This window comes from Gekko japonicus, unplaced genomic scaffold (assembly GCF_001447785.1).
Source record: "Gekko japonicus isolate JY-2015 unplaced genomic scaffold, Gekko_japonicus_V1.1 scaffold2204, whole genome shotgun sequence".
In the NCBI taxonomy this organism is placed as follows: Eukaryota; Metazoa; Chordata; class Lepidosauria; order Squamata; family Gekkonidae; genus Gekko; species Gekko japonicus.
In genome coordinates, this window is record NW_015163670.1 from 221,363 (window position 1) to 247,558 (window position 26,196).

The window sequence follows — 26,196 nt, forward strand, 5'->3', positions numbered from 1 at the left end:
TGTGTGTGTGTGTGTTTGGTCCTTCTGTGAGCAGCCTGATAAAAGCCTTGGAACGAGTCTCACCTTAAGGGCCACTCAGGCTCTCTCCCCCTAGAGCATTGGGCAGAACCCTAACCCACAGAAGACGGGTGGGGCAGAGCACAGGATGCTCTTGCTGTGCCATCTTCTGCTGCTGCTGAAGCGGCATGAGGTTGGAGTTCTGCTCTTGCGTCTTTAGAACTGATGCTTGCTTTGCTGCTTTTACTGGTCCACTAGTTATTTCTGTAAGCTACACAATTACAGCTGAGACAGATTTTTCAACTGCTTTTCTAAATTCAGCATGTGAAAGTAAGATCTGACAAAGAAACAGAACCACCGTGTGAGCAGTTTAGGCTTTTAAAAATTGTGCAGCAAGCACCTCAGCTACACTCTGGGAGTGAGAATGGTAGGAAGTGCACTGCCTATAAGGGACAAGACTAAAGTTCTGCTGTATAAACTTTAAGGTGTTTCACTCTACATTTATTTTGGAGTAGGGCTTCAATGTTTTAGTCAATTGAAGTGGTGAGATCAGTTAGTTAAAAGTCTTTTGGCTAAAATTTCTCATTAACCTTGAAACATACTTAAAACAAATATTATTTTAATTTGGATGGCAGCAAGCATTCCTTCCTGTGTGTGAAACAGGGGAAAGCCTCTTTTGTGATGTGCATAATCTAAGAATAGCATTTTATTTATTAATTACATTACTCAGATGCAGACTTTTGCAGAGCAGTCCGAAGCAAAATGGCACCCCTTGCCCATTGACTCCAGTGGACTTAAAAGGGTGAAACGCTGTTTAGGATTGCACCATAAATCAGTTATTTGATTAAAACTTGTATTCAACTGAGACTTTTAAATCTGGTATCAGCCTAATATGGAATAGTTTTGTGTTTCAGAGTTGGCTGTGCACTATTTGTGTTTGTCAGAGTGTAGCAACCTGCTCTGGTGGCAGATCTGGAGGTGGTATTAACAGACAGCACTGGCTATACATTGTTTTTCATCACCATGGGAAGAGTTGCATTTAGATTTTATTTTTGTGTCACCCAAACACCTTGAGCAGTCTCTGCCCCCTTCCTCCTCTCTTACTATGCAAATGAAATGGTAAGATTAACTTGAAGGATTTGACATTAGTCACAGTGGAGAAATGGGAATTCTATAAATTGACGTAGTAAATCTCTAATTACAGGACACGAGCACAGCCATTCACTGTTTAATGGAACTCTAAGTCATGGACACAGCCATGGGGGACACGGTCACAGTCATGAGTCCAAGCATGGGCACGGCCATTCCCATGACCACAACCACGGGCATGGATTCTCTCAGAGTAAGGACTACTGTCACGGTAAGCATGTAAAACAGAAGGCCCAGGTTTGTTCTACCATCTTTGCACTGATTAACATCTGTGTGGATCTGTTGCAAAAGCATAGAATGTTCAGTGTGCCAAGGTCTAAAAAAGCTCTATGAAAATACTTGGATTTTGTGTTCTAGCTACCAAATGTGTTTTCCTGCGAGTGTTATGTAATAAGTGTTATGTAATAAGATTCTTTATTGATTACTTTTCAAGAAAGTTCAAGGGGAAATGGAAACAAAAGAAATACCAAATTGTAGTTTTATATATAGTGTGTCTGCAAAACCCACTAAAATGATCAAAACTCTGATAGGGCTTTATATTTCTTAATCTCTACAGGCTGGACCTTCCTGTGGCATGGAAGGAAGGCTGTTGACCAGCCTTAAACATGTAAGGGTTCTTCTCTTTTCCGGAGGACAGTTACTCACCATGCTGCTGCTGCTTATTCACTGTGGGCCTTTGTTTTTAGGGAACTTAAATGCTGGTGTAGTCTGATTGGAATCTGGTTTGGGCTCCAGTGATATTACAGGACACTTTCCCTTGGAGTTCTGAGTGCTGGTTTTCAGGGCCTTGAATTTCACAATTTCTGGCTTTGTTTAACTCTTGGACTTTCAGCCTAGAGGCATTCTGTATTTAGATACCAGCCATTATCTGGAAATCCTGATATTGTGTTCATGATTGGCAGACAAAAAAAACCCTTTACCTTTGGCAGAACCTTTAATATTAGCTTTGTCCAAATCTCATTACCTGCTTTAAAAAAAAAAGGTGCCGTGGAAGTTACCTGTTTTGGGGGGCTTGTTGTGTTCTTCTCCACCTTTTAACTTCTTGTCTTTTCATCTATATTTTCCCATCTTTAACAAAAAAAAATAATCATTTTGTGGGGGTGTTGTATTTTTCATGAAGGGAATCTATACATTGTATAAGCAGCTGCTGAAAGTGTCAGAACTAAAGTCCGTCCACACTGAGAGGCTAAATAAACTTAACATTCTTGTTGTTTCTACAGATGATCACCCAGTTGAAGTGGCTACGGGGTCCAGCAAACAGATTTTAGAAGGTATGGCATGATGATTGCACATGTCATATTTCAGGTTTCAGTACATTTGTTGTTTAACAGCCATAGATGTGTGAACCTAAAATAATACATTTTATATTGAAATTACTTAATCAGGGTCAAACAAGCTTCTCATTTTGTTCAGCAATATTTACTTTAAATGTTAATGAATTAACAGATGCTTTGGTAAGTTATATTTCGCTGATCTAACTTGAAGTCTTTTTATTCTGAGTAACTTTCTGCCAGTGACAGCCTTGCCTTATCAAAATTAATGCATACACAAGTTAGTGATCTAATTTATTTGTTACCTTTTGCATATTCTTTTGTGAAAGCAAAATTCGGGTGGGTAGCCATGTTGGTCTGAAGCAGCAGAACAAAGTTTGATTCTGCACAAATATTTGTCTGAAGAAGTGTGGTTTTAAGGGTGCCATTGGACTCAAGCTTTGTTCTTTTGTGAAAGTAGTAAAAGAAATATTCAGTGGTTAGATTTCCAAAAGGAATATGAATGAGTACACAGTGAACTTGCAGAACTTACAGGAGAGTATGAGAGCTGCCACAGTAACCTTTTCAGACTTTATGCAAATATTTATATATTTATTTAATTGGGTTGTATGCTGCCTCCCCCCATTGGGTAATGAATTAGCGTTGGATAGTTAGGAACTACAGCAATATACCTTCTCCTGAAGACCAGTTCTCCATAGACACCTATGAAGAACATGAAGCAGTTGCAGGATGGAGCTCTTACAAGGATTGCGTGAAGTTGGCTCTGTGTATTTGAGAAGTTGCTGAATTCATGAAAGGGAATGGAAAGTGCTATGACTTTTGTGCCTGGATATATTGACCTGACACAGAATCTGTTGTTATTGAGCTTCATTATTTTATAGAGCTGACTCTTTCTTAATGCAGCAGACCGACTCCAGCATTTCTGAATTAATTGATCAGTAATTGGCTCAAGTGGTTAAGACTCTGACCTGCAGACCGGAAGGTTGGTAGTTTGGCAGTTTGGGACCTGAGTGCCGCATGACGGAGTGAGCTCCTGCCTCTGATCCCAGCTCCTGCCAACCTAGCAGTTCGAAAGAAAGAAAGAAATTGCAAGTAGATAAATAGGTACCACTTCAGTGGAAAGGTAACAGTGTTCCATGCACCTCTGTGTCTAGTCATGCCAGCCACATGACCACGGAAATGTCTTTGGACAGCGCTGGCTCTTTGGCTTGGAAATGGAGAGGAGTCGGATTTGACTAGCTTTCATGCAAGGGAAACCTTTACCTAATAATAATCTAGTCCTTTATCTGTAATAATTGATAGATTCTTTCTTCTTGCAGCTTCATGAGCTCCTTGTCAATAATGCATGGTTTGACAACAATAATGTGATATAAACCAGCGTGAATGTTTGGAGTTTCTGTATGATAACTGGATATTTTCTTTATAAGAATTTTCTAATTTGCTTTTCTATCATATGCCTGAAGAGGGTGCCACATTTCTTTTTGTACTTTATCTCATTCAGTTTATGGATTTTTTTTAACCTGTCGGTGCACAGTAAAGTAGGTTTTTTTTTTAAAACCCCAAAGGGGTATTTTTATTATTTTTCATAGACTGTTAACTACAACGAAAAATATAGGGAGGGGGGACTACATCTAAGGATAAAGGAAAGATACCCACACTAACTAAAAACCCAAGAGTAGGAGGTCCTTTCCATGTTAATATAAATGTTAGTAAGACAAGTGTTAGTGATACAATATACTTGTGACGTTCTTGTTTAACACATCTTCTACATTAGTAAGTTAATCTTTGTGAGAGTACTTCTTGAGGATCTTCTTTACTTCAAAGAGCAATTTACAGAGTCCTTCTGCCCTTACTTCGGTTTTCTATCCCTAAAGTCATATACAGTTTTCGTTGCTCCCGCTCCCGCTTCCCCCACAGAGTCCTCGTCCGTTCCTGAAGTAGCAGAGTCACTTGACTTGGATTTTAAGTTCTTCTTCCGGCCCGAGCTGACATCTCAAAAATTCCTTAGCTTTAAAGATGGAGTCAATCTTCTCTCTTTTGCCGTTAACTTTAAAAATTACACCTTCAGGAATCGCCTACCTGTACTGAATTCCATTAGTTTGAAGAAATGAGATCAGTTCCTTGTAACCTTTCCTCTTTCGACGGATTTCAAATGGGATATCCTTTAAAGTCTTTATGATTGTGTTCCCAATTTTCAGTGGATTTGCTGAAGTTGTCTTTAATACCGCATCTCTGGTCTGTCTTCTTGCAAATCTCACCACAATCTCTCCAGGCAGGTTATTTCTCCTAATATAATTGGAGTATGCCCTATAGGCAGCCTCCATGTCTTTTACTATTTCATCCGCTGATATACCTGTTACTGGAGCGATGATCTCTCCCAGAGTCTTCTTTAGATCCTTTTCAGGCACCCCCTGAAATCTGAGAGTCATGTTAGCTTTTTCCGTTAGAAGCTGTAACTCACAAGTTTCCTGTAGTTTTTGTACTGTTTCCACATCCATCACTCTTTTCTTCATCTTCCTATTTGCGATATCCATCTCTGTAATTTTTACAGTTGCATGCTCCACTTTCTCCTCCATTTCTGCCAGCTGTCGCTGCTGCAGAGCGAAATGTTGGTTCAGTGTGGCCAATTGCTGGTTAATACCACCGAGTTGCTCGATTACTGGCTTCAGCATATCCGCTAGCAACTTCATTACGTCTGCTCCCTCTTCCGGTCTTGGGCCCTGACTGCCTGATTTCGGTTTTAACTTTCCTTGGGAAGCCGCCATATTTTGCTTTGTTTACACTTCCAAACCGCTATGCCAGGACCCGAAAGACTCGTCGTTCCACTATAGGTACTCAAGTAAGTTTCTCAGAAAAGAATTCGCTGTTTGCTTCCCCCCTTCCCCCTTCGCTACGTTAGTCCATTCACGCACTTAGGAGGCATCCCTCCTTACGCACTGCTTTTCCCACGGGGGGTTACTCCGTTTTAGTAAAATAATCTGTTTATGTCGAACTCACGTTCATTGTTGGTCATAACTTGACCCTGCTCTCTTCATATGCTATTTCGCTCGATCTCCTGCGCTTGTCCCGGTTAGATTGGCTTGTACCCTAAGGTCACCCAGCCGGCTGGACCATCAGGGCGGAGGGAAGCCTCTATTCTCCGGCATCCAGCCGTCGAAGAGGCTAACCCTCAAAAGCCCCCCTGGCCTGGAACCCTTCACAAGGGCTCCATGGGGGTGCCACTTGAGGTGGCATCCCTCCAAACCGTGGGTGTGCTAGTCGCCTCCTCAGACATTGAGGAGAGCGACTGCCATCGCCGATCCACCCGCTGGAAGTCCCACAGTAAAGTAGTTTTATTGAAATTTCTATAACTTCTCTCTAATGATATAACATGTTAATGTATTATTCCGCTTATGTATTACAATATCTGTTTTCATCCTTTCCATAGTCACTTCAGAAATAAGAGAGATATTTTTCTTTCATGACTCAGTGGGTTGGATCCTATGAATTTGTTCTGCTTATGGTGGAGCCTTGTGCTGGAGGAAGACTCTGGTGGAATGGATTCATAGGGTCCACACTATATCATGGTATGTGCGGAACAGGATCAAGGGGGTGGTTTACAAGCCTGCCGGAAAAGAATTCCTGAGTTCTGCGTGTTGCTTATACCCACTACTACCAGCAGAGGGCTCCATAAGCTTAAAGTTTTGATAGCTGCAAACTGTTCTCTGGAGTTCTAGTGGCAACAGCCGGATTTGTATAATTTATTCATTTAAGAACTTGAGTAGTTCATTTGGCAAAGGCATTTACAGCTAGTATTGGCAGCACTTAAAACACAAGACCTTACAGCATTTTCCAGAACTTCCTTCTGATAAAATGTCTTTCTATTCAGCAGGTCAAATCTTTTGGCTTGCCTGCTATGGTGTATGTGTAACCACATAAAAACCTTACAGTTTCTAATATAATAATTTGGCAAGACAAATGTTAACCACACCCCTGCTACTGATTAGAAATAGGGGGGGCAGGAATCTCTCATTGTGTGGAAGGTGCTGTATACGGTCTCTATTCATGTGGTTGGAAAGAGAACTGTGGTTCTTCTGTGCACCATTCAGGTTAATCTGCACAGCTTCCAGTATCAAATGTTGGCAATGCTATTGTGGGATAAGTAGCCAGATAGACATTGTTCTCATGGTTGGGGCTTCTGATGCCCCCTTTGGAGTGTGGGAAGGAAATACGTTGTAGCAGCTCCTACACCGTAAACAGAACATCAGAAGGGATCATAGACTATACATAGTTATGTAAACACAGTGGTAAACATTTGTCAAGTAACTGGCTATCTCTTGCCATTCTAAATGTCACTGTTACTTAACTGAAAGGCCAGCTTTTTTTTTTTACTCACCTGTTTTGATCTTGCATATGCTTTCTTTTAGGTGTATTTTTACACATTGTTGCTGACACACTTGGAAGCATTGGGGTAATTATATCAGCACTACTGATGCAAAACTATGGCCTCATGATAGCTGACCCTGTCTGTTCAATGCTGATAGCCCTGCTTATAGGAGTGAGGTGAGTAATGCTGCAGGTGATTAAGCCCTTTCCAGGTACAACCCTGTAGGGTTTGCAATCTTAGTAGGCACCACAGATTTCATTAGCGATCTCTATTAACTTTGGCAACAACTGCTCCTTTTAATTGTTTAGCTTATTCCCATTTTGTATTATTGTGTTTACATGGCTAGTACCATTTCCCCAGTCAGCAGCCGGTTTGGTTCATACACTTTGTAAAAAGGCCCTTCCGGTCCACCTTGCGAAACATCTTTTCTGTGTTGTGTGTGCTGATATGAACCAATGTACTGTACTACTAAATGAAGCAGAATGCCCTCCAATTCAGCAGAGTCCAGACTCCTGGCACATAGTGTAGCCTGTTTGTTATCAAGCTAAGCTGTCAGACTTCTCATGGAAGGCCGCTCATTATCTGTGTATCTGTATTTATGCAATGAGGTGTCCTGCTGTTTTGGTGCAACTTGTCAAGTTAATTTTTTAATGTATTCCGCATTGCAAGGAGTTGGAAGGATTCAGCTCCAGAAACTAGAGAAAGCTTTTAAGTATCACCTGCTTTCCTGTTGTTGTTGCTTTTAGAGAGCACTGTGAACAGAAGTTGACAATGCTATGTGCAAGATTTTTAGCCTCATGGAGCACTTTTTTGAGCTGTACATAATTTTTTTTTTTTTAAAATGGCTGAGTAACTAGATGGACACATGAAGTTGCCATAAGCCGAATCATATCATTGGTCTGTCAAAATCCATAGTGTCTAATCAGACTGGCAGCAGCTCTCTAGGACCTCAGTTCAGGGTCTTTCGCATCACATACGACTTGACCCTTTTAATTGGAAATGCTGCAGACTGAACCTGGAACCAAGCTGATGGCTCTCACACAGACCTTTGGCCCCTCCTGATGTTTCTGAATGAAGCCATTAAACTAAGTCCTCTAGGCAAGATAATTAAGAAAGCTGTTGTGGACATTGGGTGGGGTCCTATGACTCCCTTCTGCTACGCTGGATCCTGTGACTCTCTTTCCTCAATAAGGAATGGCCTTTTCTGATGGAGAAAAATCTGCTTGTTGAACAAACTCTTTTCCTGTTGGAGGAGGGCTTTGTTGAAGGGAGGCATAGGCTCCAGCCCTTGGATTAGAAATTTGCCTTCTGTAAAGGTAATATGGAGGCACTCCCTTTGTAAATGTAAAAAAAAAGTTCTCTCCTACAAGCAGGTTATTTTGAAAGCTTGGCCTAAGGAAGAGTTCCATCCAACTCAAAAGGGTCCGTACTGCATTATAAACATTGGCTGTTTCTATGAAAGATGGTTCCTGCAGTTCCTGCAAGTTTTTAGGTATTAGATGAACACACTAGAAGCTTCATGGCACAACTTTATACTCTTTATGTTGCAGTTGTCAACAGTATATCTCCGTAAATGACTCAGTACTAGTGGTGCTTGTAAAGATAAATAGCAGAAAAATTATAGATAGAATACTGTGTAATTTTTGCCGGCTGTTCTTTTACCTGTACTTGTTTATTACCAACATAAAATTTTGCCTAAATTTAAAGTCTGCATTTTCAGGTGGCCAAGATAATACTCTTATTTCTCACCCAATGTAGTTTTATAAATACATTTTGCCATAAGTCTGCAGTTGGTCAAGTTAGCCATTATTAATTCTTTTAAGGTATTATATAGTGACGTGATTGAAGTTTTGTTGTATGTGCCAATATTTTTTTTACCAGTGAGGTTTACACTTCTAAACCATAATTACTTTTGGCAGTCCTGACTTTTTTTGCTTGTAATACACCTATAAGAAATTGTAAAATAGGGCATGGTTGAGTGATTTCTGGTTGATTTTCCATTGCTGTCTACATGAGTTCAAGAGCTGCATGTGGCTAGCAGACTGGCATTGCGTTTGACCTCTCTCCCCCATCCGTGCATTGGATGTCACACTTGATTAGGACCTAAATGCATAGATCTCTGTATGCATCACCCTGAACCATGCAGTCTAGAAGCTTCAGTTTTGTGGTGCACACATTACTCTGCTCAGGCTTATATGCATGCTCTCTGACATCTAGTGGAGCTACTGGGTAGTGGTATACTTGACTTAGCATGCTCTGTTTCAAATAAAAATCAGACATGGCTTGTCTGTTGGGTGGCCTTGAGCAGAATAGCTTCGTTTGTCAGTCTGTAAATAGTGGAATATAATTTCTGAGAATGGAAGAAATAATAGCTTCGTTCGTCTGTCTGTAAATAGTGGAATATAATTTCTGAGAATGGAAGAAATAAGAGACATTACAGCTGTTTGGGAAGGGGAGGAAACCTATTGTAGATGTGCTTTTTGGAGAGGAAAGGAAGCAAACTTGTGTGAAGGCCCCATGGATGGCTGCTTTTGCCCCTTGAAGTGAGTGCCATGGCCTGGGGCAGTACAGACCACAGAATTAGGGAAATCACTTTGGTCTGTGATGAGTTGTGTAAAATTTATGCTCTTGCGGGTAAGATCTAAATCACGTTGACACAGGTGGCCTTCAGTGATTCACAGTGCCCCTGAGTTGTTTGCACTTTGAAAGAAACTGTAGGGCTTGCAGCTAGTAGCAGCAGCACGGAGCTGATGGCTTCATTGACACATGGATCACGTTTTTTTGGGTCTCTTAAAAGAGAAGTGTCAGCATAAATACACTTTCGAATCAACCCCTTGTTTTCGTTGTGGAGTGCACTATCATTGCTTTGGCTTGATGCCAGGTTCAAGTGATATGCTGTGCAGCACTATCTGACAACGTATCTACAGTGAGTATATCCTGTGATGCAAATTATGATGAGGGGTCTTGAAAGAGTCTAAATATTAGTCTGAGGCTTCCAATTGTATAAATAACTTTTGTGTAATAAAAAAACACATGAAAGAGGTTTCTAGCCCCATAAAGGCTTAACAGGCTCATCGTGACACAGGTTTTCAATGGGCTAGAGTCAGTTTCATCAGAGGCATGAAGTCATATCCTCAGCTGACACACAGAGGAAGAAAAATTGTAAATAGAGTAGAACATATATTGAAATGCAAGGGATAGCAGCAGGTTGTCTGCTCTGGGGTTTTAGAGGCAAGCATAGCTTTGCAAATAAGCCTACAAATGGTGATGCTTTATACATTTTTACTAGTGGACGTAGCCTAAAAGAACTAGCTTTTGTACAGCTTCTCTGCCTGGTCACATGGAAACAATTCTCAACGATCCTAGGTGAATAGGAAACACCGTTTTGCCCAGGCAAGCGTCTGCAAAGGAATATGAAGCGTAGAAGCTCTCAGTCTCTGCATACTTTGGCAAAATGTGGCTTGTTAGACCTGGGGCTAGGAATGTAACATTTATGTACAAGATATTGCTCACAATACAAAAATGGAATGTTGTAAGTAGTACGCTATGCAGAAACTGAAGTAACATGGGAGACATTTCTGGTGTGGGTAAACTAGCTTTTGTCTGATGCAAGCCCAACTAGCTGTATCGGATTGCTTCAGGCTGGTGAAGAAATGTATTTCTTGCTGATTGACTGTTCCTTGCAGTGCCCATTATTAGAATTATGTGTTTGCTTGTCATAGGATCATTTTGGGGCAGCAGACTATCTAGAGACATGCCTATTTCTGGCTGGGTCTTCTGTTAGCTTTCTGTAACTTACCCCATTCCATTTTAAACATCTGAAGGAAGAATTACATACTGTAGGTTTAATTGAGCTTAACTATTTTATATTTCTCCTTCATGGAGACTCCTGGAATTGAGTTTGTCCGGATGCATGAAATATAACAGAGACTGAAAAAATTAGCACCTGACCAAGGGGCTCCTTGGTCAGGCTTGCGAGACTTGATGCCTCTTGGAGTACGAGCACTGAATTAGTAACATTGGTCCCTTTTTAGCCTTACAGAATCAGTTCACATGTGGCTCAGTTGTGTAGTCTCTCCATCTGATGGGGGAGAGTGAATCTTGGGTTTTGTGCAATCCTTCACTGTATGTACAATGTTAAGGGTGAGCTGAAACCAGCACACGCAATCTGGGGAAGGAGGAAGTGTGTCAGAACCAATTTCAGCATGGCTGTGTTTTATGCTGTATATATTTTCTTTAAATTGATAAAAGGCATTTGTTCAGGCTGGTCAGGTGAATGTTACAGATGGTTCCAAAAGCAGAATGAAATCGGAGTCGACATCCCATTGGGGAATCTGGTTAACTAGTAATGTATGGTGCCAGACATACTGCACTTTTGTTGCATGTCAAAAGTATGTGTGTGTATTGTGGACTTACAAATTAATAGAGCTGAATGTAGCATACTGCACAGTTGAAACTAAAGCTTTTCCTCTTGAAGATGTCTAAGAAGGGGAAAAAGTTGACTGTCTTAATGCAGATTCCTGATTCTTTTGTTCAGATGTTTTAAACATTCAAACAACTGCTGTAAATAGGCAGACAACTGCATCTGCCTTTTGGCTGTTATCACATGTAGAATTTTGCATGAAAAATATAGTTGCATTTAAGATAAAGGTATCTATAGAAACACCCCACCCCAAGCTAATTGCTTTTCAGTACTCTCCTCTGGCTTGGTGATATGGAATTGTGAACTTCTGTACCAGAAAGTAGCTTTTAATCTGCTACAAACCCCATAATGACTTATGCAAGCATGCATTTTCCTCAAGATAGAAACAGATATGCTTTCAAACCGCAGCCAGCAAATATGTGTGTTGGTTGTATTGAAATGCAGAGAATTCACTGCGTAGTGCAGAGTAACCGTCGCCAAGAGTACTCATGGAAACCGCTCTTTAGGCCACAATGGTGATGGGGGAATAGCAAAGACTGAAACACAATGCTCAATCTGGAAGGGCATGTTGGCTGCATATTAAGTGGGGAGCACGGTAAATGTTTTACTGATGGCTCAGTGGTGACACACACTCCTGATCGGCTAAGATGGGGAAGAGATCCCACAGAACGAGACTTTTATCTCAAATTGCTGTTTTCCTTCCCTAGTTCTTTGCAGTGCAGTGTGTTTCAGCTGTCGTGCTGAATCATCGCATGATCTGCTCACATGTGCATATTAAATTATCCTTATACTTTTACTCTGCTGTTGTATTCGTTTGAAGTGTTGGGTTCTAGTAATAAGTGTTCAGGATAATAACGTCCAATTTAGATTGTCAGATATTGCTAAATGTTCTGTTGTGCCTTCGTTCTGCAATGCTTTTTTTCTATCTTTTCCCCCTGTTCCTTCCTCACTCTCTGCCGTTATCCAGTGGCGAATTCCTTGTATAATTGTGCTTTAGAGGGAACACCAGTTCTGCTCTGTAACTCCTTCCCCGTGAGTAGAATAGTTGTTTTTCTTGGACATCCTTACTGTGTGTGTATGGAATACAAACTTGCTATTGAATTTTGTAATAAAAATTGAGCTAGATGTGGAAATAATTCTCTTGCAAAATGCCTTATTCAGAATGGGGCTTTGGAAACCACAGGACTGTTTGGATGTTACAGCCGAGGCTACTGAACATACACAGAGGGGAGAGTAGCATTTGGCCCACTGTGCCCCCCCCTTCTGAACAGCGACCAGTATGATCAGGAGCCCTATTTAGGACTGTTTCTCAATTGCGGTGAAGAGCGCCTACACACGTACAGTTTTGCAGGCCTCTGTAGGTTCTTTCAAAGCTGTATATACATTGATCCTCTTATGAGGAGAGGGCAGGACCAGGGGTCATGACCTCTTTAGATATGCTCAATTACTATATTAGTACATTTTTCTCTTGCCCTTTGTCCGGGGAACTTGGGCTGGCTCACATCATTCTCCCCTTTTCTGGTTTATCTTCACAACAGGCCTGTTAGGTGAGGCTGCAAGAGAGTGACTGGCCCAAAGACACCCAGAGAGCTTCATGGCAGCACAGGAGTTAAAGCTGGGGCTCCCAGGTCATCGTCCAGCACTCCAGCTGCTACTGAAGAAGTGAGAGTTTGGCACCTGTGACTTTTGAGAGCCAGTTTGGTGTAGTAGTTAAGTGCGCGGACTCTAATCTGGGAGAACCGGGTTTGATTCCCCGCTCCTCCACTGGCACCTGCTGGATGACCTTGGGCAAGCTGTAGTTCTCATAAGAGCTGTTCTTGAAAAAAGAGCAGTTTCTGTCAAGAGCTCTCTCAGCCCCACCTACCTCACAGAGGGTGTCTGTTGTGGGGAGGGGAAGGGAAAGGAGATTGTAAGCCGCTCTGAGACTTCTTCGGGTAGTGAAGGGCAGGGTATAAATCCAATCTCTTCTTCTTCTTCTTCTTCTTTAGGAGGACATCAATCTGAGTGCTTGATGTCTGATTCTGTGTACCTAATGACTACTTCCAAGTTGTGGGACAGTTTTGTATTGCTTTGTTCCCACTGAGTCATATACCTAGGGTACTCCCCTAGAGTCAACACTGGGATGATGGCATAAGTGAAAGAATAATGCATCTGTTAAGCTCTCCTGTGACCCATATTTTGGGGCTAATTCAGTACTAGTTCACTTGTTGCATCAGGACCAATGCTCCCTGTAAGCTGTGGAGTCTTGTGAGCAAAAATTCTACTTTGTGAGCTACTGGCATTAAAGTTGTGAGCAAGTGATTTGGCTACTGCAAAAATTAGTTTGTTATGGAAGCCATCCTTCCTGAGCTAAGAGAAAAAAGGGGGAGCCAGAGGCTAAAAAACTGTGAGCTAGCTCACACTAATTCAGCTTAGAGGGAACACTGATCAGGACTGTCCCCAAGCAAGTGCTTGGGTCTGTTCACCTGAAGGAAGGGCAGTGATTCAGGCAGTGGACAGCATAAATAAGAAACTTCTGTAGTCCTACTGTATTTACCAAAAAGGAAACCTACTTCTTTTCCAGGTGTGCTGTCAAGAAAACATACAAGTATTTATGGTAGTGCCATTTTTTTTGTAGGGGGTATGTAATTTTTAGGCGCATCATCTTACTTTTGGGGTTATCTTCCTTTTGTGTAGATATGATAGATATGCCAGATATGCCACTCTTAAGCCAAAGTCATTTTTTTTTGCCAGACTCCTTTAAAACCGAGTGATTGAAGAGATAATGCAGTTGCCCAATTATGTGCATCTGCTGAAAGGAAATGATTTTGTAATTTAGCTGAGGCCCGCTGTAAGTACAGTATAAGGCTGGATGAATTCCATGTATTCAGAGCCTGTTGATTTTGTTGAAGAAAGCAACAACACACAACACTGTCAAGTAAATTGCTGACAGTCATGAATTTCCTGTTTGTGGTCTGGCTACAGTGACTGTGGCTATGAAGTTTTTGCCCACAGTGTTCCACTTTCTCTATCAAAGGCTTTGTTTATGTTGGCAAACTCAGGCTGTCTTCCCCTGGAACTCTTGTCCGACTTCAGTGGGATTAGAATGGTGTAACTTTGGTTAGGATGGCAGTGATAGCAGCACAAGCTCTGTGCGTGAAGCGTCATGAATGATTACATTACCAAACTGCCAGGTAGAGCCTCTCATTCCTTACTCTGGGGGGAACTGTCCAAAGGCTTTTTTTGTTTTGTTTCACATCAGACTTTTCAACCTTTCCTGTTCTTTTATCTAAGGGATCTTATCTTAGGGATCGTCTCTCTTTAGTCATGTTGGATGCTACTCTTTCACCTGCTGTATGGTAGAATATAGAAGTATAAACTGGCTGAAATGTTACCCAAATTGGTCTAATTAATTAATAGATTGGGGGACTTAGCAAGGGGTGGGAAACATGTGATCTCCACCTTTGTATGTGGGGTTCCTTCCCTTGAGAACTCTCAAATAAACCAGGCTGATGTTCAACTAATAGAGTTTTTATTGAAAACTGATAAAGAGTAAAACACACATACAAAAACATACAGTGAAGCATCCATACAAGAGCTAACCAAGAAGTAAAGGTTGTAGCGGGGAAATAGTGTTAGGATAGGCAATATTTACCGTTCTTGAAGATTCAGGTATGCAGAGAGAAAGAGAAGTGACCAGCACTTCACAGCGCATGAAGTTGACGCCAAGAAAGGAGTGTGCATACTGAAGCTGAGTCCATGTACTTATAGGGAAAATGTACCTAAGGGCAATATAATAGGTTTGCCCCTAAAATAATACTTTTAATGTGTTTTCAGGAAGGTTCCCTGAAACTTGGACAAATGGTTAATGGTTTCCCCAAAGGGAGATCAAAGTATTGAGTGGACCTTGATAGCCCTCCTGGAGCTAGGATATGACAGTTGATGTGCACTGATGACCCAAAATGCAGGATGCATGACACTTTCAAGTGCTATGAATATGCTAATGAGTGTAGGTGCCAAGAGGGGAAGCCAGTGCAGGGGATGAAAGAGGCACCATTATAGTGGGGTGCTGTTTTCCTGAGAAATCTGCTGTTATAAAATATGGATTCTCTTTAGGCAGGGGAGATTTATTTGCAGTTCAGTCCCTGAATTGACTTCTGGGTATTCTGCTTGGCATGCCTTGTGGGGTTATTTCTAGGCCCAGCAGTGTATTTTAGATTTAATATCTATCTGGAGTTATATTAATTTGAAGGGTGTTTGGGCTTGCTTTCTGTCTGGGTGCCAACTACCCACCTGCAGGAGAGAGCTGACTGCTAACAAAGAAGCCAGAATGCCTTCCCAATGAGAAAGTGGCCTTTTATGGTAATGGTGGTGGTGGAAAGTGCCATCAAGTCACAGTTGACTTTTGGCAACCCCATAGGGTTTTCAAGGTGATAGGTGAACAGAGGTGGTTTGTCGTTGCCTGCCTCTACACAGCAACCCTGGATGCCCTTGGTAGAGTATCCCACCCAAGTACTAACCAGGGCCGACCTTGCTTAGTTTCTGACAAGAGTGGGCTAGTCTAGGCTCTCCAGGTCAAGGCCAATGGAAGTGATACCCAAGCTTAATGTCCAAGACTTGCATGCTGATTGCCTATGGCAGTAATATATCTTCACACCACAGCCAGTGTTTGGTCCCATCTTCTTGCTGTCTTTGTCTAGATTCCCTTGCATGTCAAGCTTACTTCTCCTTTTGTGTCTTTGGTGTTTTGTGACGGGACTGCTGCAACATGAAATCCTTATGATGTCCCCTGAGTAGTTCTTTGGACTGTTGTTTACTTCAGTCAGTCAGGAGAGGAGCTAATAATAGTAAAGAGAAGTCTGGATGCACAAGCTGCCTCACAAGACACAATGGTGCAGTTTTTCTGCACTCCCATGACTAATCAAAAAGCTTTGAAAAATTAAAATATTAGTAGTTTAGCCAAATACCTGACCGTTCACCCCTGAGTTTGGTGGGACAGCCCTTACAATAGTGCTGCTAAGGGGGTGGGTGGGAATTACCAGTATGTTAATCGAATATGATGTTTGAGGTAGTGCCTCAAAAGATGTTACTCTTGAAAATGTGGGTTCTTTTCAGACTTTGGTAGGGTAGTGGGAAGCTTTTAGATGACTAACGATACCTTCAGCATTTATCAGCTTTTATAGTAAACTGTAACAGAGGCATTGCACCACTCAAACCTCCCTTAAACTAAGTTTATCTGTTGTGGCAAGAAACAGTTCTTAAATTTACCATGTCTGATTTGAATTGTAAGTGAAATGTGAGCTTGGCCATGTCTAAATGGAATGTCTGGGCATTCACTACAAGGTGACAGCAAGGACCTCTTCTTCAGGAAGCCCTATCTTCCAGATGTTTCTTAGGCCTTTACTTGGTATGTTGATTCATATTGACTGTGGTTCTTATGCTGCATAGTAGTAACCGTCAGTTGAACCATAGTAACCATCATACCAAATGGTTAATCTTTTGTCTAGTGGCTCTTCAGATTCCCTGCTGGGAAGTTTTTATTGAATAGCAAAGCTTGTGGTTAACAGTAGGATTGTCTGGCACTGCTTTCTTCTCTTGTGATGCTTTACCAAAGACTAGAAAAGGAATTTATGGGGTAAAGGAGTTAAAGCCCAGTTTCCCAGGGGTAAGCTGTGTGATGCTACTTTGTAGAGCACAGATGGAAGCATAAATAGTGTGGATCACACTGAATTCTGGATGGATTGGCAAGGTAAGACAAATCGGAATAGTGCATCTCTAAGGAAAAACGAGTGTACAAAGAGTTAACTGTATCCAGCCTTTATTAAGTCCAAATCTGATAGTATAAATCTGCATATGAATTCTAGCTTAGGCACTTTTTGCTGCCGTTTTCCTTTGAAACATTTCTGTTGAAATACTAGAGCCTTTAAGTCTATCCAGGGAGGTTAAGTCTATTATCTATGTAAGTCTGTTATTATCCAGGAAGGTTAACAGTGCTCCCCCACTGAATGGTTTACACTTTCAGTATATAATTTGTGTCCATTTATTGACTTGTGTAGGGTCAGGGTGGCACAGAGGCGGTTTAGTTTGCCCAGAGTAAATGCAGAGGGCATTTCTTTTGCATATGATACCCTGTATCACAGAGCAGGGTCCCCAACCCTTTCAAGCCTGTGAGCACCTTTAGAATTCTGCCACAGCAACAAAATGGCAGAGGGTGAAGTTACACATGGCTCTAGTGTAACTCTTCAACATTTCAGGCAGAAATGCCTAACAGGATGCTTTTTAAAATGAACATATTGTTTTAAAGTATTTTATTGCATGCTCAGCTTATCTTTGGTCACACAGTGAAGATTCTTCTGCTGTGGTGGCAGCTTTTGACAAAGCAAGGTTTTTTAAAAAGTCTACATGGCCAGTTAGGTCTCCAGTGACCAATCGCAAGCACTGCTGGGCAAAAGCCCCATCTGGTCCCACTCACTTTCTGAAAACACTTGGTCACCAGGAAGTTTGTTGGCAGGTGCCACGTCTGGGACCCCTGCTGTAGAGGGAGCTCAAGAGAGCGAGCCTTTGGTGGAGTGGCTAAGTGTTAAGCGAATCCTTGGATACTTTCCCTTGAGCGGCTATGAGGATGGAGTTGGGAAAAGGGTTGCAGGGGTTAGCTGCTGGGTTTGTATTCTGGTTGGATGGCCCATCTTTTGCTGGAGATCAGTTACTTCAGGTTGGCTATCTGTAGGGATGGATTTTCATCTCCCCATCCTCTCAGGCCTATGAGAGGGGAAGGATGATCTTCTAGGAGACATTGCAGATCTTCAAAAATACATTGGAGAGGTTTTAAGTGTGAACTGTTTGTAACAACCAGGGGCATTCTGATGATTTCTCTGCTGGACCTGTCCTGTAGAGGGTGACTCCTAAGTACTTGTCTAGGCCTATATTCTGTCTGTTCATCTCACTAGGCAAGTACTGCAGTTTTGAGAATGCTTGATGTAGATCCTGCAGGTACTCATCCATGACCAAAGGGATGGCGCAAATATAATTTCTGTTGGTTTGGCTGTAGACAATGGATTGTATGGTTAGATGGCATGATCACTCTAAAGATTTCTTTTGAGCCAGATAATTCCTGGTACTCGAAGCAGTAAAATTGTTGGTTTGCTGTCCAAGCCCCTTCATCATGGAAATCATGTGCCTACTAGCTTGGTAATATTGTCACTTCTACAGTTGCCACTGGTGAACCTCTTAATTGCTTCCAAATGCTCGCTGCTTGATTTCTGCTAAAATCCCTGGGTCCTCTGACATCAACAAAATGCAAAGCTTGCTGTTCTAGACAAGTCGTTTCATTATGGCTGAACTTGTCCCTAGTAATTTTTTTTTTATGACACCCCCCCCCCTTCTGCCTTATTATCTTGGATCATAAGAAAAACATTTCCCAAGCCAGACAAAAAGCAAGAATGTTTTTCACATTTCTTGTACGCTTTTATGGCTGCTGTAAAGTACTATTGAGATTGATCTTAGGTATAAAGTGTAAACTATGAGTTTTATCGTCATATTCCATAAAGATTTTAGGAAGGGCATAGCCTCTGCTTACGGATTCTGTAGCTGAAATTTCTTTCCATAGTAATCTCTTAAAGTGCCAGAGTTGCAACTAAGACACTGGCTGTAGTCTTTATTAGAGAGCAGAGATGTTTCTCTTCAGAGCCAACAATTCTTCTTCAAAGCAAGCTGAGAGATACACTGGCAAAGCAGGAATCAAAGATATATCTTGCGTTGTCAGTTTAAACTTATAGTTTAAAGTACTAAAAACAGGCAATAATTCAACACTGGTTGAACAAAACCCATAGGCCTGTGAGAGTGGTGTTAGGCTCACTGCTCTAATCCTCTGATTTTCTTGCTGCCATTTGTAACTTAGAGTACGATTCGAGAACTTTTAAAGTTTAGCCATTTAGAATTATCCAATGGGTTAAATAAGACATCAGACGCTTACACTTGTCTGTTTTTTAAAAAGCTGTTGATTAGACCAAGGTGTCCTGTGGATACTCTGGTTGGAACAAGGAAAGGACCTGGGCGGCTGACACGATTGCTCCCAGGTTGCCCTCTCTCAGCTGTTAGAGCCCAGGTAGGTCAGAGAAGAAAGCAAACAAAATGAACAGATAGTAAGATAAATATTAAAAGGTAATGCATCAATGTTAATCGAGTAGAAAACAGTAAAATACAGGAATTAAAATAGTAGCTATTGTACATGGCAGCTATGAACTTACCCTTACGTTGAAAAATGATGAAACAGAATAAGGTCAAACATAAGGTTCATATTCGGATATCTGAAATAAACTCAATAATCAACTGACCATATTTGTATTGGCCTGTACAGCCTTCTTTAGTGGTCACTGATAAATTTATTTATTATTTATTATTTAGATTTCTATCCCGCCCTCCCCGAAGGTTCATACACAGTCTGTTTATTACATAAGATAGAATAAACAGGCACAGAAGAAATTTTTAAAAATACTGTAAGCAGTCATGGAATGGGTTAATATAAAATCCAGTCTTCTACATATTGTGAATAACCGTTCCAACAGGTATGATTATGTTGTAAAAAGAAGGAATGCTGTTATATCTAGTATCCTGTGTACCTTTCTAGGCCTGCTCTGGGTAAACCATTTCCACACTGTGTGTATAGTAACAATGACAATGGTCAAACACCTATATGAACTGAACACTCAGATCATCTTCCAAGGCCCTGCTTCAGTTGCCCCTGCCTTTCGAGATTAGGTGGCTGGCAACACGAGAGAAGGCAATACGAGATGAGGCCTTCTTGGCCATGTTACCAAAACTGTGGTACTCTCTCCTCTGGGATACTCATCTGTCCCTTTCTGTCTTCTGCTGGCAGGTGAAGACTCAGGACAAGTGATTGGATTTCCCTTTAACAGGGTACAGTTACATCCTTTCTCTCAGACACTGGCTTTTTAATTTAGACTTGGAACATTTTAGAGTAAAATCTCTCTTCTGTGCGTGCGTGTACAATTTCTAGTAACAACTGGTCTTGACCTTTTGGAACAACTCTTGGTAAAAGTCAACTGTAGTGCACCACCCCCCTCCCGGTCCATTTTTATATAGAAATTATAAAAGGTAAGATCTGAATTTTGGGGGTGATGATAAATTCAGGCACCACAGTTTAACTACAGTTAAGGGAAATGTGTACAAACCCAGCTTGTTGCTGAGATCGCATGTCTGTCTTCTTCCCCTTCCTGCGTATACAAGAATTTTGGTTACAGATGATGACATGTGATACACTGACATGTGACGGAACTGGAGTTAGTGTCACACACACACACACACACACACACACACACACGCAGTGTCACACACACACACACACACACACACACACACACGCACACCGGATTCTAAACTTGGATTAAACTCTAGTTTAGATTCCCAGTTATTGGATCGGGGCAACAGGGAGTGGGTCAGCTAACTCCAGTTAACCTTCACACCCACATCCGTATGTTACAGGTTACCAGAGTTGGTTTCATTTATTCATCATCTTTGTAGTCCACCTTTCTCACCAAGACTCAAGGCAGAGTATAGAATGTACGTCAGTGCAATCAATAGGATTAGGAGACATCTAATAAACAATGTGATAGGAGTAGGTTTGCAGAAATCTGAAACAAGGCATTTCAAGGTGTAAGTATTAAACTTGCCGTGTTAATGCAAGAAATAAGTGCCTAAGTAGAAATACAATGCAGAGAGAGAGAGAGAGAGATAAAACATACAGCAACAGATAGTATTAGTCATATAAGACACAGTCCCATTCCCTTTACTGAAGTGTCTTCCTGAATTATTCTGTTATAATGCAGCCCTATTTTCTTTTTAAAAATGCCCTCCAGAACAGTTCTGTTTTACATAGTTTGTGGAAAGCCAAAAGTATGGGAGTCTTCCTGACCTCCATAGACAGGCTGTGTCATAGGGTGGGGAGCTACTACAGAGGATGCACGTGTACAAGCAGCTGTTGATCTTACCCATTTGCAGGGTGGCACCTGTAGAGGGCCCTGGTTGGATGAGCAAAGTTGTCTTGGTGGGGCATACTAGGAAAGGCAGTCCTGTAGATATAAGGGTCCAAGGCCATGTAGGGTTTTGTATGCGATAGCAAGTACCTTAAATCATGATGAACCCTGTAAGTAATGGGCAGCCAATGGAGTGGCTACAGAATGTGTATAATATTTATTTTGTTTTATGTTACTTATAGTCTGCCTTTCTCTGAGGGACTCAATGTGGATTACGCATAGTGAGTCAGTACAGTCAACAAAATGGGACGTTCAGTAGCCAAAGCATTTGATTTTAGAAGTCTGGAATCACCAGAAAGAACTGAAGCACAGTATAAGTATCCAGAAATTACATCAGTAAGAGCCTACTTACAATAAGCTATGCACAGCAGGATAGACCACAGGCCCTAATCATTTATCCAAGCAAATTTGTAATACTGTTTGTACAGTGCAGCTCTGTTACCTGCATGGAAAAGCCTTCTTAAATAGTTCAGTTTTGCACAGTTTGCAGAAAGCCAGGAGAGTGGGAGCTTTCCTGACCTCCTCCTGCAGGCCATTCCACAAGACGGGAGCCAAAACAGAGGAAGCACACACATGGGCAGTTGCCGATTTTGCCCATTTGTAGGTTGGCACCTGCAGAAGCCACTGTTGTGGCAGAGCATAGGGAGGAAGGCAGTCCTGCAGATAAGAGCGACCAGGGCCATAAAAGGCACTGTATGTGATAGCCAGTACCTTAAACTGAGCCTGGTAACAGGTGGGCAGCCAATGGAGCATCTGCAGAATGGGAGTTATATGCATGCTCTGTCCAGCTCCTGTTAATAGCTGAGCCGTGGAATTCTGGACCGGCTGGAGTTTCCAAGTGGATTTTGAGGGGAAGACCCTTTTTGCAGCTGCATTAACTTGCTTCTCCAGTAATAAAGCTGGATCCAATATGACTCCAGGGCTTTTAACTGAGTCAGCAAGGGTCAGTGGAACTCCATCAAAAGTGAGGAGAAAAGTGTCCTTCAGGATCTTTTCCTTCCCAACCAGCATTACCTCTGTCTTTTCAGGGTTTAGTTTCAATTTGTCACTTTTAGCCAGCTAAGCACCATGGCTAGACCTCTACTACGTCACCAGGAGATTTGGGTAAGGATATACGCAACTGAGTATTATCAGCATATTGATGACAACCAATCTCAAAGCTACGAATGATTTGTCCTAAGGGCTTTCTAAAAGTCACATATGAAGTGTAAAAGGTACACCTAGAATGCCTTGTTCTGTGTAGAGTGCAGTCTGCTTCCATCACCTTTGGTAAGGTTTATGTTACGTTGCAAGACCAGAGTCTTTGGGGAGCACTGTATTCTGTTTGATTAATTTATCCAGTTGCTCAGCCTCAGCCTCTTAATTCACATTAGATTGCAGCTAGAGCGCTGCAAGTTTTGATAGAAGAATTGGAGTGATTAATCAACTAATGCTTTAATTGTAGATTAAAATGTCCTGTAGATTAAATTCCGCAGATAAAAATGAGCCCCATGGGCTCCAGATTGCTTAAGGCAATTTTATCAAATGGTTTATGGTCTCTGAAGGGTTCACAGTTTATGTACTAAGCACAGATGGCTTCAGGAAACATTGCAGAGCAAGTAAAGTGACAGTTACTTCCTTATCACTGACATATTTTGTTCAACTTTATTGATCTAAAAGAATGTTCTTTAATTGATGGACTTTATTGTATCATATTGTTTTTTTAAGTCCCCCCCATTATATTTTTAAAATCTTGGCACCTGGTATTTTTGGCCACTGTGTGACAGAGTGTTGGACTAGATGGGCCATTGGCCTGATCCAACATTGGCTTCTCTTATGTTCTTATGTTTTTCTGCGGTATTCTCTTCACACACACCCCAACATACTTGAAAAGGCATGTCTAGCTTTTCATCTATTCCTAAGAGAAAGGAGGGGGCTTAATTTTCACATGCTGAACAAATCCTGGTTTGTCCATTATGTAAATGACTTTTAAAATTCCTTCCAGTGTCGTCCCTCTTTTAAGAGAATCCATTGGAATTTTGATGCAGCGAACACCTCCTTCCTTGGAAAGTGCTCTGCCTCAGTGCTATCAAAGGGTAAGTTGTAACATTTCCAGCTATTTCTGCTTGGAATATACACCTAGCTAACACAGCACCCCAATCTGGGCCCCTTAACTTGTCCTATCTGTACAGATTTTCTTAACAAACAATCAGCACTGTTTCTTATCATGTACCTTTTCATCTTGGACAGCCCTTGGTTTAGAAACTCCTTACAGTTCCCTAAAGTGCCTCTTCAGAAACTTTCTGATTTGAAGCCTTAAATATCCTGCCTCCTGCACACCAAAGGAAGGGTATTCTGCAGAATTCACATGTTCTCAGTTGTCGAGCTGCACACAATAAGGTCAAAGAAATTTAGATCTTTTCTCCTTTTATACTGGCAATAATAGTTCTGATAAAATTGCCACTGAGGCATAGTATTTAAAAATAATGGGTTGTATTCAGTGATCTGCTCACATAAAGAGCCTTAGCAATCCTTTCCAGATTCTGGAAAGTTGATTCCTGGAATCGTGGTACCCATGTGGGATGGCTGCCACATGGCCTGGTGGACTGTAGTGAGAAGGGGTGGTCCTTTTTCATCAGCCCAGTTCTGCTGATGGAAGAGGCAGGAGGGCTGGTTTCACCCGTCCCCCTCCTCATTGTAGTCCTCCAGCCCGTGTGGGTACTGTGATGCCAGGGATTAACTTTCTCAGGGTTGGAAGGAATTTATCTTCTCCTAATGGGTTGTTAGATCCAAACCTGAAGTACTACAAGCATACATACAGAATGAAGGTCAATATCAATGAAGGAAGAAGAGAATAAGAGATTGGATTTATACCCCACCCCTTCACTACCCGAAAGAGTCTCAGAGGAGTTTACAAACTTCTTTCCCTTCCCTTCCTTACAACAGACACCCTGGGGAATTTCAGACAGCCGATATATTCCGGTTCAGGAACTGTTCCCTAACGGTTTCTGCTCTGACATTTCAGACAGAACCGTTTTAGTAATGGTTCCCTACTGGAATATATTTTCACTTTCAGACAGAAACGCTTCTGTCCCGTTCAGGAAACGTGGCTGAACCAAGCAGTCTCCACTTTTCTGTACTGTTTCTGAAGTGCTATAGGGTGCTGTGTAAAATGCCCCGTAGCGCTTCCTCCTGCGCTGCTTTGTTTTCCTGCCCTTTTTCGCCCACACGGGCGATCTCCATCCTTTTTTTTTTTGAACATTCATTTTAGAGTGCTGTGGCGCTATAGCACTATAATGCTATCACACACCACCAAAACAGCAACCCCATTGGAATGCCTGGACTCCACTGGGATACATGAGATGGCTACATCTGCCACCTGGAAACAAGTACCTCATTGGACTGCAGGCTTTGGCAGGAAAGCAGGGCATCAGTGATTGGTGTGACAGTGATTGGCGAAAAAGGGCGGGAAAACAAAGGGGCGCAGTCTGAAATGCCAAACCGCTTCAGAGACGGCTCCTTACCGGTAGGGGAAAGGCTATGTGAAATGGCAGCCCTGTACCAGTTTACTCCAAGATGGTACAATAACAGCTTAAAAACGGCTTTAAAAGGGTAATGTGAAATTCCCCCCTGTGAGGTAAGTGGGGCAGAGAGAGCTCTCCTGAGAACTGTTCTTAAGAGAACAGCTCTGACAGAACTATGGCTTGCCCAATGTCATCCAGCAGGCTGCATGTGGAGGAGTGGGGAATCAAACCCAGATCTCCCGGATTAGAGTCCGCGCTCCTAGCCACTACACCAGACTGGCTCTCTACAGACTAAATGTCCAGTTTTAGAAGAGAATGGTGCTTTTTCTAGAAAACTTGGAATTGTTTACTAGCTGTAGTCTTGACACCAAAATAATTCATTTAAGCATTTTAAAATACACAGTAAAGCTCTTTTTCTTGTTAAATACGGTGCTGTTGAGCCTTGGGTTTAGCAAAAGAAGTATATATATGTAGTATATCCATGTGATTCTTTGCGTACCACTATTTAAATATCATAAATTAACAGCTGAGTCAGGTGGGTTGGTGGAAGTCCTGAACAGGTGCCTGGAAAAGGTAATGGGATGGCTGAAGGCCAGTAATTTAAAGCTTGTCCAGGCAAAGCGGGGGTGCTGTTGGTCAATGAAAACGCTTCTTGAGGAGTTGGCCTGTCCTTGAACTGGTTGCACTCCCCCAAAGGAGCAGGTTCATGGCCCCAGTGATATGTGAGCTTATTGCATCTAGATCAGATTAGGCTGTTTGTGGGGGTGCCTTTGAAAACTGTCCAGCTGCTCCCAGATGTGCAGCCAGGGTACATATCAGGGACAGGATACAAGGACAGGTTATGGGGATGGCGTCACCCCTGTACTGAAAGAACTGCACAGCCTGTCATCTGTTTCTGGGCACAATTCAGAGTTCTGGTTCTTCTGGCCCTAAATGGCTTGGGCCAGAGTACTTGAAGGACCATCTGTATAGTTTAGTTCCCCAGTTAAGATTCTCCTTACAAGCCTTGCTGTCTGTGTCTCTTGCCTGTACAAGAAAGGCAAATGGTGACCAGAGGCAGGACTCTTCGGTGGTGGCATCTCACCAGTGAAATTTCCCCCCCTCGAGGCTCACCTCCTTCATACCATACTGTCTTTCAGGTGCCAGGGCAAAACGTTTCTTTTTACTCAGGCTTTTAATTAAGGGGTTTGATCTTTTAAAACTGTTTTTGTAACCTGCTTCTAGTCTCAGAACTGTTACAAGAATCATTTGAGGCTGTTAAATGAGTTATGAGAATCATTTTAGGCTGTTAAATGTGTTATGCTGTTTTTAGGCTCTGGCTGGGTTTTTAAGTTTCTTAATTTTTTATTTTTATGCTATTTTTACTATTTTATCATGTTTTATTTTAAGTCCCCTTGAGCAGATTCCCTGGATAGGAGGCATAGATAAACTTTCTAAATAAATAAATTGCTTTAAA

General features: G+C 41.8%; 1 protein-coding gene across 1 annotated transcript in view; it reads left to right on the forward strand.

The window, feature by feature from the left end:
• SLC30A7 (solute carrier family 30 (zinc transporter), member 7) overlaps nt 1–26,196 on the forward strand; it is a 42,024-nt gene that overhangs the window by 12,750 nt on the left and 3,078 nt on the right. Inside the window, exons 5-10 of the mRNA XM_015407748.1 lie at nt 319–424; nt 1,202–1,357; nt 2,367–2,417; nt 6,824–6,959; nt 23,222–23,319; nt 23,966–23,991. Coding sequence (XP_015263234.1) covers nt 319–424; nt 1,202–1,357; nt 2,367–2,417; nt 6,824–6,959; nt 23,222–23,319; nt 23,966–23,991 — 573 coding nt within the window. The remainder of the gene's footprint in view (nt 1–318; nt 425–1,201; nt 1,358–2,366; nt 2,418–6,823; nt 6,960–23,221; nt 23,320–23,965; nt 23,992–26,196) is intronic.